Source organism: Harmonia axyridis, chromosome 2, assembly GCF_914767665.1.
Source record: "Harmonia axyridis chromosome 2, icHarAxyr1.1, whole genome shotgun sequence".
Taxonomy (NCBI): domain Eukaryota; kingdom Metazoa; phylum Arthropoda; class Insecta; order Coleoptera; family Coccinellidae; genus Harmonia; species Harmonia axyridis.
This window is the reverse complement of record NC_059502.1, coordinates 5,493,429-5,508,012: the sequence shown is the minus strand read 5'-3', so window position 1 is coordinate 5,508,012 and position 14,584 is coordinate 5,493,429. Positions and strand designations below refer to the sequence as shown.

The 14,584-nt window shown below is 34.4% G+C and overlaps 2 protein-coding genes and 1 non-coding gene across 6 annotated transcripts in view; 1 reads left to right on the top strand and 2 right to left on the bottom strand.

The window, feature by feature from the left end:
- Nucleotides 1-7,220, bottom strand: part of LOC123672504 (ADP-ribosylation factor-like protein 4A) — a 73,966-nt gene extending 66,746 nt beyond the window's left edge. For 3 of the 4 annotated variants that reach the window (XM_045606609.1, XM_045606611.1, XM_045606608.1), the window contains exon 1: nucleotides 6,974-7,219. The gene's annotated coding sequence lies outside the window, so the exon portion shown is untranslated. Of the gene's footprint in view, nucleotides 1-6,973 lie in introns of all 4 variants that reach the window. The other variant, XM_045606612.1, reaches the window with a different exon arrangement.
- Nucleotides 7,221-7,747: 527 nt separating this feature from the next.
- Nucleotides 7,748-13,328, bottom strand: LOC123672503 (methanethiol oxidase). The gene is made up of 9 exons (XM_045606607.1): nucleotides 13,189-13,328; nucleotides 12,081-12,232; nucleotides 11,672-11,860; nucleotides 11,448-11,607; nucleotides 11,004-11,307; nucleotides 10,161-10,255; nucleotides 9,746-9,862; nucleotides 8,374-8,713; nucleotides 7,748-7,847 (listed from the first exon to the last, which is right to left on the bottom strand). The coding sequence occupies exons 1-9, from the start codon at nucleotides 13,193-13,195 to the stop codon at nucleotides 7,796-7,798; spliced, it is 1,416 nt and encodes a 471-aa protein (XP_045462563.1). The 5' UTR covers nucleotides 13,196-13,328; the 3' UTR covers nucleotides 7,748-7,795.
- Nucleotides 11,962-12,034, top strand: Trnav-aac. Its single transcript has one exon. It is a non-coding gene; the product is annotated as a tRNA-Val (tRNA).
- Nucleotides 13,329-14,584: the final 1,256 nt, after the last annotated feature.

The window sequence follows — 14,584 nt, the reverse complement described above, 5'->3', positions numbered from 1 at the left end:
AGAAGTACGGACCAATGATTCCACCAGCCCATAAAGCGCACCAAACAGTGAGTTTTCCTGGATGTAACAGTGTTTCGACATACACTTGAGGATTAGCTTCACTCCAAATGCAGCAGTTTTGTTTGTTGACGTAGGCATTCAACCAGAAGTGCGCTTCATCGCTAAACAAAATAAAATGGACGTATTCCGCACAGAACCATTATTTTCGAAATAAAATTGCACTATTTGCAAGCGTTGTTCAGGCGTGAGTCTATTCATGATGAATTGCCAAACCAAACTGAGAATAAATCACTTGACAGCTGTTAAATCGGTTGCCATCTTGAACAGTAATGCCAACTTAAAGTTATATACCTCGAAAAAAAACACCCTATATTTTCGTGAACATTTCTGATGTCTTCTTACCGATTTTGAAACATCGTGTTTCCCACCTGACAAAAAAAGGACCAAAGTTAAATCCTTCATTATAACGCTAACGAGCGGAATCTGCAGCAGAAAGCAGGGCAGCCAACCTTCCGAGACTATCAATCAATCCTGCCCTTGGCAGAGGACAGAGAGAAGCTCATGCACGTGAATTTAACAGGAAGGATAATCAGATTTTTAATGCTTCAGGTTTTCCCAGATATATGGCTGCGAACTCGAAATATTCCTGCTAAATTATTCAGCAGGTAGCGAAACAAGACAGGCGTCAGCAGGAAAGTGTAATCAAGTCTCGGACGGGAATAATGAACTCTGTCAACTTCTCACTAAACTCCCTGATGCTGACGTCTATTGAAAAAAAAATAATAAAAAAGTACCGAAGTGAAGCTTTTGAGCGCTGCTCCATTCGTGGGTTAAATGCACCCTTAGAAATCACAGAACTATACAGGGTGGTGCCGGAGGAGTCCGTCAGATTTTAGGAAAAGTTCACACTAGTTAAGACAGTTTCGGAAGTTTAGTTTATGGCTGAGTGCCTCAATTGAGACTCTACACTCTACAGGGTGATTTGTCCTGCGATTCTAAAGGGTGTTCTTTTTAGAGCTATAGAACTTTAAATTGCAATAAAACAACGATGGATTATTCGATTGACATGAATTTTATTTATCCGCAAGATAATCTTGTGGCATTACATTTTAAATATGATTTCTGGCATATGACCTCCACGGTTGGCTCGGATGTAGTCCAATCTGGACGTCCAATTTTCTATGACTTTTTCCAACATTTGTGGCCGTATATCGGCAATAACACGGCGAATGTTGTCTTCCAAATGGTCAAGGGTTTGTGGCTTATCCGCATAAACCAATGACTTTACATATCCCCACAGAAAGTAGTCTAGCGGTGTTAAATCACAAGATCTTGGAGTCCAATTCACAGGTCCTAAACGTGAAATAAGGCGGCCACCAAACGTGTCTTTCAATAAATCGATTGTGGCACGAGCTGTGTGACATGTTGCGCCGTCTTGTTGGAACCACAGCTCCTGGACATCATGGTTGTTCAATTCAGGAATGAAAAAGTTAGTAATCATGGCTCTATACCGATCACCATTGACTGTAACGTTCTGGCCATCATTGTTTTTGAAGAAGTACGGACCAATGATTCCACCAGCCCATAAAGCGCACCAAACAGTCAGTTTTTCTGGATGTAACGGTGTTTCGACATACACTTGAAGATTAGCTTCACTCCAAATGCGGCAGTTTTGTTTGTTGACGTAGCCATTCAACCAGAAGTGCGCTTCATCGCTAAACAAAATAAAATGGATCTAGTGCGCGATACGTATTCGGCACAGAACCATTTTTTTCTAAATGAAATTGCACTATTCGCAAGCGTTGTTCAGGCGTGAGTCTATTCCTGATGAATTGCCAAACTAAACTGAGAATAAATCACTTGAAAGCTGTTAAATCGGTCGCCATCTTGAACAGTAATGCCAACTTGAAGTTATGTACCTCGAAAAAAAAACATTCGTTACTTCAATTAATAACTTTGGTGTGGCTCATTCAACTTTGATGAAATTTCAGTGTAGTATTCACGGTGCCAGTATTTGGTGGGACCAGCTCGGCGTAGGGTATTATGAGTTGTTAAAACCGACTGAAACAATCACAGGCGATCATTATCGAACGCAATTAATGCGTTTGAGCTGAGCATTGAAAGACAAGCGGCCACAATACTACGAGAGACATGATAAACTGATTTTACTGCATGACATTGCTCGACCCCATATTGTAATGATTTCAGATTAATTGTCCAAGTCAATCAAATAAATAAAAGATGAAAACCCTCGAATTCATCAAGCTAAGGTTGACGTATAGACGTGTATCATAATATACTATATTGTTATATATACAATTTCGAAGTTGAAAAGAAATAAAAATAATATACAAACGCACGAAAGCTCCAGGCTTCGCATCAGAGCTCTTCTTGATTTTTTTATCTTTTGTGTATTATCCCAACAAACCATCGCTTCCTGGTTCAAGCTTAAAAGGCTAACAACCATAGATGATGCTATTTTTGTTGCTCTTGTGTACCAACTACATGTCGTAAAATTCTCTTCATCAAATATTTATTTCAACGCCCAACTAGCTCAATTAAAACTGAAATTCTCAACTTTCGAGCATGCATATTATATTACCACGTGTCTTGGAAATTTCTTTGCATTTGAGGAATAGAATATTGAATTATAAATTTCACAGTTCATTCGCTGCACATTTTAACAGAAGTGCAATTTAAGCTTGACGGTATTTGATGAATTTTTAACTACCTAGCACTTCACTTAATAAGTCCACAGTGAAAACACATTTTTTTCTCAAAAATTAGACTTTATTCGTCAACCTGGTCACTTTCTGAAATGATGGGCAACTCTAACTACTCAATATCTTTTTTTTTAGTAAGATTGTTATTTTTTAGGGAAAACAACTTTGTAACTTCAATGATCTATGTTGTATGTCTAAGATTCTAACCTAAAACTACCTCATGTTATATTTAGTCAGCTGTTAGAAGTGTGTAAAGAAACCCGAAGATATAGCTATATAGATATGATTTCTTTCATGCTATTAAGTTATTTCTTTGTATGTTATTATATTTTAAACTGAAGAAAATAAATTCTTCAGAATAAAGACATCAAATCGTCTTTTTCTTCGATTATAAAAATAAGCATTGATAACATCCTTATATATGTATTCATAATTTAGACAGAGGTTTGCTTATATCTCGTCATCAGCTTCTATCTGCTATTTTAGAATTGTTATTTGACTGAATGAACGCTGCATTGAAAAGTACGACGTTCAACTTGTTAATTATTATTTAATAACTGTTATTTGTATTCGTTATTTGTTATACGTTATTTGCTACTTGATAACTGCATACTCTTTTCAATGTCATATACTATCGAATTTTACACAAGCCGGAAATAGGAAAGAAGCAATAACATTGAACATCATAGTAGTAATTGCGATGGGTGCAGAACAATGATAGTAGGGCACTTAATTGCATGATAAGTGGGGCATATCAGGATTTCCGAATAGAACGGGTAGCCACAATATGCATCATCCTATTGTATTAACAACTTGTCATTGTTCATGTCTGTTTCCTTTAGAGACGGAACTGTTACGTTCTGCTTCAATAGTCCTTTTCGTTTGACTGAGGAATTCCAGCAAGATATGGCTATTATTGTTGAATATTTCCACAAATATTCAATTCCTGCCTGGATTTTGAAGCCAAAAGAACATAGCAAACTCAACTTGAAGGTGAAGGTTTATAGAGGAAAAATTCTTTTTTTTTTGAAAGAACTAATGAGATATTTGGAGCTTAAAATCATTTTTAATTTCTGAACTGACCTTTTTAATCCCCTAACTCGAGTAAGTAAGAGAAAAAAATCATTCTTCCTTCGTTACATATAAAGTTGGGCTTAGTGAAGCAATTTGTAATGGCTCTTGATAAGGATAGGTCATTTTTTTCATATATAGGTAGTAAAAATGCATCAGTTGAGCACAGAAAAACTCAAAGCAGGAATATTTGACGGCCCACAAATAAGACAACTAATTAAGGATCCTGCCTTCATAAATTCAATGAATCAAGTTGAACGAGATGCTTAGACATCATTTGTTGCAGTTGTAGAAAAGCCATGATTACTAACTTTTTCATTCCTGAATTGAACAACCATGATGTCCAGGAGCTGTGGTTCCAACAAGACGGCGCAACATGTCACACAGCTCGTGCCACAATCGATTTATTGAAAGACACTTTTGGTGACCGCCTAATTTCACGTTTTGGACCTGTGAATTGGCCTCCAAGATCTTGTGATTTAACACCGCTAGACTACTTTCTGTGGGGCTATGTGAAGTCATTGGTCTATGCGGATAAGCCACAAACCCTTGACCATTTAGAAGACAACATTCGCCGTGTTATTGCCGATGTACGGCCACAAATGTTGGAAAAAGTAATCGAAAATTGGACGTCCAGATTGGACTACATCCGAGCCAGCCGTGGCGGTCATATGCCAGAAATCATATTTAAAATGTAATGCCACAAGATTATCTTGCGGATAAATAAAATTCATGTCAATCGAATAATCCATCGTTGTTTTATTGCAATATAAAGTTCTATAGCTCTAAAAAAACACCCTTTACCTGAAAGAGCATTCGAACCAAAATCTTGAGAATAATCAGAATGACTTTCTATGTTGCATTGTTCAGCTCCTTTGATCTACCTTCCTTGGATTCCATTAGGTTTTCTGCTTATTGTGTCTGTATAGATAAAGAAGCTTATCTTATATTAGCTGGAATATTTGCTGATGAAGACATGACGTTATGTTTACTAACGAGCAGAGCAGTCACTTTCTTATCAGATTAAATGTTAGGTGACTTAACAATCAGAACACCCAACAAGTCTGGATTCATATCACCACACTTGAAGAAGGATGTAGTCTTTAGGATTGAAATGTTAATGAGCTCGTCCTGATGAGGTTTATTAGTCTAATGAATTTCCGTTATATGGTTGGTATGCCAGTTCAGGAGTCCCTAGAACTTGGGGTGTACATATTTCACATTCAAAATGTTGACCTGACACACTAAATTATAACACCCTATTTGGCTAGCCAACCCTCATGTGAGGGTCGTGCCTTTTGAGCAAACGCTGACTCCTATGAACTGTTAATGATCTCTATTGACCGATTATCGGTACATTTTTAATACACTTTGTATTTGACACCAGGTCAGGCAATGTTGAAATTGAAAATAATAATTTCACAACATTAACCACTCCAATATATTTTTAGAGTGAATTCAACGATTTTGGAGTTATGAATTTTGGAATATTTGGTGTGTAATTCGGAACGAACATTTCTATTTTTCAACCCTACAACATTCTATTCATAATTAGATCTTTTGAAGAATTAATTAAGGAAATAGTAAACTGCTGCGGTTTACAAGACTTTTAAAGACAATTCAATATTCTGACTACCATTAAGTTCCAAGTAAATTCTATTATATAAACACAAAACACAATTAAAATGCTGAAATTTAATTAAGTTGATGAGATAACTTCTTGTTCAACAGAAAACGATTTCAAATTTTTAACAATTAACATACCTACCTAAATGCTAATATTTTCTTGTATTCTGTTTGAATAAAGTTATAAATGACAAGTTACAGAAACGTAGGTTTCTAGATATAGGCTCTGAAGTTGAATCAATTCTGATCGAAATGAATATTAATTAATTGCTTCTTTGAATGGCGATTTAAAAGAACGAGTTACATTTTAAATACCGCTTGATCAGTTTGAAAAAACTTGAATTCTTAGAAAATGTGTGGATCAATTTACAATTTGAATTACCTACCTATATGGATGAATACATTTGAAAAATACAACCCACCCAATATTCTAAATCGATTTCATCATGAGAAAAAATGGATATATTCATTTCGAGTTTTTGCAGAACCTTATTTGAGGAATTAAGAATTTTACCCTAAAAAAATAAAAAAATTTTCATAGATAAGCCTCTGGTAGTTTTGGAGTTAATATTTCAACTTGACACACTTAATATTTTTATTTCTTTTCATGTTTTTTATTTCGACCTGAGGTCAAATTTAACCAACCGTTTGTTGTTTACAAATGAACTTATGGAATGTCTCTGAAAATTTTATGAATAAGTACACATGTTTAACTTTGAAACGTGTATATTCAGTTGATGAACGAGTACGATATTAGCAAATTCATTCAATAGTTCTACTAGGTGATGGTTATTGACATTCTATACCATTCTCAATTGCAGAAGTTTAAGAAAACTTGATTTGATTAATTTATTTTGCTGACTAGTTTTTTTAATTGTGTAAATTTGCATATTCAATGTTTTTCCTGTTTCTAAACGCTTATTCCAACAAATTTTTGATTCCATAATTGTAGGTATCTTTACATTTCAAGAATAAATATCTAATTTTTACATTCCCATATTGGATTATTGAGTGAGGAGCAAAGGCGAGAGCAAAGGGCAGTTGTCCGTTCAAAAAATTGTAATATCCCTACAATTTTTGAGGATTTAGAATCCAGAATTTGAAAATAAGTTGTGTGTGAACTGTCAGGAATTTTTCTCAGAAAATAGAGGCACTTTTTGCATAAAACTCGGTATGAAAATCGGTTGCTATGCCCTTCTCGAGAACCAGATCCATGAATTTCAAAGGCTAAAATCCTGCGATAGTGTAAAATTTGTGTTATTAACATATTTCACACTTGAGCTATGGAAATTAATTGTATAAATATTATTTATTGATTGTATGCAAGTATTCAATAATCATAATTGGTGTTATTTCAACGATATACTCTGAAGTTCCCTAAATTTCAAGAATTTTTCAAAGGTTTCCATGAAAAAAAAAACAATACACAGAGCCCAAAGCCCCAAAATCGAACATAAGTTAGTCAAACCACACATCAAAACGGGGTCTGACAATTCAAATTCAAATGGTACATTCGCTTATCGATTGAATAACGTAAACAAAAACGAACTCACGTTTGAATATAAATCCACAACCCTTGTTAGTTATCCACTTGAAATAAACAAATATCTAAAACAGAACGTGGCTCGGCAAAATTCGTGAACAATCAAAACATTGCACTAAAACAAGCAACCAGTCAACAAAAATATAGGTCGAAACGAAGGTTAGTTAATCGTACAACTAACCTAAACCAACCGACTCTCCCGTCGTCGCTAACACATCTCAAACAGCATCTTTGCTCTACTAGTTGAGCTGCAGCAAAAGCTCGTGCGCTTCTCCGAAACTCACAGAAATCGAAATACGTCTAGGTGTAGAGGGAACCACTTGCTGGGCTGTGAAGGTTTCTGCACAAGGTTGAGATAGGGCTTCAATCCGTTAGATGGAGTTAGGGTAAGAATCAATACGATTGTAGGCAACTAACAATTCCGCAAGATGTATTAAGTGTTGCGCACTCTAGTGATTTATATTCCGTTGTTGGGCTATTAGAGAGTGTATGGTGCATTTGCTCTGTGTTGTCAGGTTGAAAATTCTTTTCCGAAAACTAAGGAAATTTAATAGTTGGGCACTGAAGAAGAATTTTATAGAAATTTTAGTTTTATTTTTGTTTTAGAAAGTGTACATTCATCTATTTTCTGTAGCTTTTCTCATGGAATTTGGTGAAGAAGAGATTGTTTCACTGAACCTACTTTCAAAAAATGAAATAGATGTAATAGAGCTGATAAATAAAACAATATGAAGAATTAACTATCAATTTATGATTAGGGTAAGGCTAATTTCAATCGAAATGCTCAAACCAAACAACATATTTATTCAATAAAAACATTTTTTGTACATTATTACTTTGAGTCGGCTAACCAAATATCTGATGTACAGTCTCCTCCAGGATACCTGAAACAATCAATTAACACTTATAATGGCACATAAAATTTGCTCGATGATAATCTAATTTTTTAGCAATTTCTATCAGAACTGAAGTTCTTTTTCATGGTGGATGCGCTAGATGGAAGTCAACGAAAGATTTTTAATTGAAGATGAATTTATGCACTTAAATAATGAAATATCATGTAACCTTCACACAGTTACCTAAATTTGTGGAATCCTAAAGCATCTCAAATTATTTATAACGAAGATACCATCTAACCTAACCTAACCTAAACACAGTTACTTAAATTTGTGGAATCCAAAAAGAAATCACTTCTTCACAACGAAGATACCTTCTAACCTAACCTAAACACAGTTACTTAAGTTTGTCCCAAAGGATCTCAGATTATTTATAACGAAGATACCATCTAATCTAACCTAACCTAAACACAGTTAATCAAATTTGCCGAATCTTAAAGTATCTCAAATTATTTATAACGAAGAAACCATCTAACCTGACTTAACCTAAATGTCAGTTAATTTGTCGACTAACCTTATTTCATGAGCCAACAAGGGTCCATCAGGTCCTTTCCCAAAATCAACCAAGAAATTCTCATCCAACTTCAAACCACCATTTTCAGTGTCGATATCCAGCTTTAGAAGAGCCGATCCATGTTCAATCATATCTGGATAAAAGTGTTTATCCAACGGAGAGTATAAACTGGATGTAACATACAGACGTTTTCCGTCTAGTGACAATTGCATCATCTGTGGCGAACCATAGATCCTTCTTCCTTTCACGAAGACAGGTTTAGGCCTCTCTGTCAACTCTGGATCTTCTAGTACCTTTATGTTGGAATCGGTGAGAAGTTTGCCACCCAAGAATATCTGCCCTGTATAAGTTGAGTTGAATTAGATTTAAGATAAGATTAGAGGAGGGGAGATCATCAATTATCATTAGGTTAGATTTGATGAAGAGAGAGTTTGAAGTAGAGATTTTAGTTATCTTGGAGACCCCAGTTGTTATTGGAGCTCAGCTGGAATCACCATAAGTGATCTTAAGGTCTCTAGTGTCCTCCTTTAGAGCTGTTTCCACCCTTGCATGATCTACAGCTCGCCTTACACTTCCAGGGTTCTAATGAATTCCTACAAGTTTCTTGCCCAAAACATTTTTTGCCTTGGCATTGGCGAGACATTTTGTGGTTAGGTGATCAGAAGTTTCTTCCTCCTCCCCCACAGAATATGCACCTTTTAGTCTTTAGTAAACCTATCCCCATTAGGTGTTTCCTGAGATAGCAATGCCTTGAAAGGAAGGCAGCGAGGAGCTGCAGCATGTTCCAAATAACTTTTTGAATCACGCAGTATCAAAGTTTCGAAGGATCTTTTTGGAGTGATCCATCCCTGCAAGAGTTTTCTATTTCTCTCTCTTCACCACAAAAAGGTCCAGAATAGTTATTTATAATACAAGTGCAGAAGGCATTGATATTTTTCCACGAGTTCAAAATTCAAAAACGAGCCACGAAGTGGCGAGTTTTGGAATGAACGAGTGGTAGAATGAGCCTTCTGTACGAGTATTATACATTATTTCCTCTAATTCATTGCATATTCATTGAAATTAATGAAATATTTCCATAAATATATTTTAGTGATTTTTGCATTGAAAAATGTTGGTTGGCAGAACTGATTTCTTTAAGGCAAATTGATGAATTGACAAATAAAGCCGTGGCGGAAAGTTCGGAGTACCAACATAGAATAATAAAATATAACCATGAAAACTGTGCGTTTCTGATATATTCTCGCACGATTTTGTTCTACAAGATGTGAAAGAATGAACGGAATAACCACAGAATTAGAGAAATAGCTTTTATGCTTCCTTCGTGAGATCGGCTAAAGTAAGACAAAGCAAAGTAATTTATGATACCTACCTGTTAATTTTGGATGAGCTGGGTCAGTAATATCGTACTGTCTTATATCTCCATGAGTCCAATTGGAGAAATAGAGGTATTTATCATCTAGCGATATCAATATATCGGTTATGATTCCTAAAAACCAACGTTAAAGTCAAAATACTGCTCAGTATCGAATCGAAAATAGATTGGACATAAATTTCTTTGGTGGAATCGCACCCAAAAACTCTTTTGGTAGAATATTTGAAGTGAAATGATGAATTCAGGATTTTCCAATGAATTCTATGCGATTAGTTTTGTTGAAGTCTCATCGAAAAGCTGTGCGCTCAACTTTGAAAGCTGTCAGAGCATTTGTAGGATAAAGATACATCATTAAAAACATGTGAAATACTTTATCGAAAATTATAAAATTTAAATCAATAACAATAGATACCTTGCATATACTCGCTTATCCAACCACTAACTTTTTTTGGTTTCACATGAATCACTTTGTCTGCTACCCATTTACCAGTAGCATCAGTGTAGAACCTATGAGATAAAAAAATTGTTGAGGTTCATCGTTTAGATGTCTAAGATAGTTTTTGGTTTCAGAATTTAGTTCGCGTCCTAAAAGAAATATGCCCTAATTTAAAAACTACTTAAATGAAAAACTTTAAAATTTCAAATATTTTGATTCAATTTCCCCAAATACAGCTGCCATTCCGAAAACGAACAATCAAACTTGGATCCTAAACGTCGAAAAATAGATATCTCAGAATCTAATGAAATTTTCTAACACATGTAATATAAAATTCTGTTTTGGTGGATGCACAAAACATTGAAAATAATTTGATTGGGAACTTATCACTGTTGCCAGTTTTCTAGAAGATATTCCAAAAAGTTTTGCAAATACAAGTTATGGAGTATTTCGAAAGGAATAAATTATTATTCAGAAGAAGCTTAGGACCATTTAATACAGTGTTGCGTTTCTTGGAGTACACTTTAAACTGCTTTGAAGAGAGAGATTCTTTATCGCTGTTCCCATACAATGAGTGAGGCTCCAAAAGTGAGGACCATAGGCTTATATTTAGTAAAATTGCCTTCTATGGCTTTGATAATAATAGTATTAGTTGTATCGAGTCATATTTTCGAATTAGACAACAGTAAGTGTATTCATGTATAGATAAAACCATAGTATAAGGAAATTCCTTATACTATGATAAAACATGGGAAAAATGTGTGTTACTACCAACAATACCACCAATAAAATATCAAGAATTTCTTCATCAATATTCACCTGTATATAGTGCCATATCCTGCACATCCCACCAAACCTTCTTTCTTCAGAGGATCGTGAAGAAATCTGATCTCCAGAGGAGTCTGTCCCTCCAAACCTAAGTCGATGGTCTGGATCAGCTCTCTTTTGCTCCAAGAATAGAAATTCAAAGACTGACCATAGTTTTCGCTAAAGTTGCAGGTAGGATCGAAACCTTTCTTTATTTGATTGGGTCTACCCCATTCTGAAGATACCATTACATCGAAATGAGGTTGGTACCAGAAGTCATAACCATATTTGGCTGTTTTTCCTTTGGTCCAAGTTCCTAAATTGAAATTACCGATTAAGTACCTAATATTTGAAGACTATTGTCATCATTGATAACTACAAGTACAGAATAAAAGGAAACAAACAGCAGAAATTCTAAACATGCGAAGAGAAAGAAACGATGCATTTTTTGCTCACCCTTTATTTCGAAGGTTTTTCCATCAAGTAAAATAAAATCTCCTTTGCCATTTCCATTTTTATCACCCATAGTCGATATCATAATTTCTCCACTAGCTAAACAGTGTGTTGTGTGTGGAAAAGAACAGTCAAATTTATGCATTTCATCAGCTTCTATGACCTTTAACATGGCATAAATATTAATTCGAACGAAAAGTCCCATTTTGAACATTATTTCGATTTACCTTGTAAATATATGGTTCTCTTTCATTTTTTCCTGTGTCTACTATATATATCCTATCAGATCCTAAAGCAGGCATGACTATCTTATCACGCTTTGCGCAGCATTCTTTACCATGGCAGCTAGAGCAGATATTCCAGCCAAAATGGTGTAATTCATCGTTTTGTCTCTGAGTTCTTAGTCTGTGGATGATCTGGATATGATCAATGAAATATTTAAAATAACAGAAAACTCAAATCACTAAAATAATTATATTTGGTTTGTATACTATTAAATTCCTACACTCTTCAGCAAGTTTCCGTGGTGTAGTGGTTATCACATCCGCCTAACACGCGGAAGGTCCCCGGTTCGATCCCGGGCGGAAACAGCTTTTTTTTTCGAAACGATTTGAAGATAGATTTTGAGAAAATTACCTGGCAATAGGTTGGAGAGTCTGGATCGACATCTACTGTGGCCAATAAATCTGTATTTTCAGCTGTTTGTTTGGGTTGAATGCAGATCACATATACAATTTTTTCTCTTGGGCCATTTTTCATAGCATCAATAGGTGATGCATAACCAGGACCTGAAATTCATCATAAGATATAATTCAAATATCTTCTGACATTTGACAAGTAAAAATTACGTCATTACTGAAAATGGAACGATACACACTTTAACAACGCAATTGTTAAAATTCACCAGAAACTTTTGAGTCTTCGTGAAGCCCATCTTGGTAGGCAATAGTGAAACTGGTCGAAAAATTTGAGGGATAGGTAAGTGATGTGAAGGATCGAAACTGTGTGCTCATCTTCAGTATGAGGATCATTTTCACCTCGATGGCTAATTTAATTAGCAGAATTGTTGCATTGCTTTTCCATATTCAACATAAAACTGTTTGATGCGATTTTATGCATGGCATAATCAGATCATGATCAGACATTACTTATTCGAAAATGAAGATAGTTCAAGTGTTAAGGTGAATAATTAATGATTCTTGATTCTTTTTGGACGACGTTTATTATCAACAAGACGGCAGTACGTGCCACACGCTACGAAACAATCTAAATTTCATAAGAAAAATTTCATGGCCTTGTTATTTCTCGAAGAGGTTGATATCTCTTTATCACTCAAAATAACTCGTCTTTTGGAAAAGTTCTTTAGATATAATAAATTATAAAAGCTATAACGATGAATTCATTGTTATTATAAAATAGAAAAATTCATCATTCAGAAACTAATAATTATCAAAGTTCTAAAGTTATAGACTTCGTTTAAAAATTATTTATTGCTCTCTTCGACGAATAACCGCTTTAAAATTACAATTTGTAGTGTTCTTTCCTCTGCTAAAAATAGTGAATTTTTGAAGAGTTTATCATCATTTTCGCTCAAATCTCCATCAACTGAAGATAAAATCGATAGAATATTTAAAATGAATATTGATTAAATCATATCTCTGAGTTTCTTTGTTTACAATTCAATGAATATTTAAAACTAAATATGATAAAACGAAATATATACATAAGAAATCAATGTACATACCTGGCATTATTGATTCTTTTGTTAAACCTCACTGACAAGCACAATTATTGCACCAATGATGGTGACATACTCACAATCAACACACAAATGAGAAATCTTATATCCTCTACAACATTCTCAGCTCGTCTATGAGGTTGTTGGCCGATTGTTTGTTCACGATCGGACAGTTGTTGTTATGGACGATTACAAATTTACATCTTTTGTTTATCATCAGAAATATTGGCAGTCAAGTTCATGAGCAATTGCTCAGGTAATTAAATTGAAAAATATTCGATATTTGTTTACATATTTCATGCTGCAAATATTTCCAGAAGCTGATTAGGTGGCCTTAGGATGTTATTTTGAGGAATACGTCATAGAGGATCAGAGACGGAGTCAGCTTAAAAGATAACCTTGAAAATTAATTCGAGATGTGTATATGTGACTTGAAATGAGATAATGATAATGAGGATAGTCGAATGAATATGATTACTTAGGATCCTTAGATAATATGAGCACTAGTTGTTTAGAAGAACAATTGATAATTTCAATAGAATTAATTTGTGATTATTTTAGAGTGTATTTTATTCTGAGATTTATTTCTTTTGAATGTACGTACTGCTTTATATGGATCAAATGAAAAAAACAATATCATAGAAATAGACAATTTTGAATACAGATCCTTTTTTTCCATGATTTGGTGCTGATATCCATATATAAAAAAGGAAAAATCAAACCTTTTCAGCTTGAATTTTTCATTTTCATATCCAAAATTATGATGAATAGTATTGTGTTGATCATATTTTGTCATACTTTCTCATCACAAACCTTCACAGACCAGGAAGTTTTGGCTTCAGATTTGTGTCTAGGGGACTGACTTAAGGACTTATATTGAAATTGTTTAAGCGTGCAAACCCTCCTTACTTCACCTCAGAGCTTTACTCATTTTTTAAATTATATGATTTTCATTTTTAATGTCGTCTTTGAAATTTTTCATGCAGATGAACATTTATAATATTTAATGAATAATATTCATTGTTTGTGGTAATGAATCTATGAATTCCAGTAATATTATGGAATATATTGCCATAAAAATGCAACCAGTGCTAAAAAACAATTGTAAATCATACTTTAAGTTGAGATAAAATTCAATTGTTATGGGTCTTTCATCAGCGCTTGAATTATATAATTACTTTGGCCATGGATAGGTATCTTTCTAACCATAATTTTGAAAGCGAAATTGAATTTATACAGGGGGTATATAATAAGTGAAGTTTGCAGTCATAATTGAGGTTTTCTTCTTGGATTATCCAAAATTGGTGGATGCGCAACAACACTCTCACAATAATAATGTAGATGACATTGTTCATGCGTACGTTACTGTAGTAGTCAAGTAGAAACTTTTGAAATATATGCA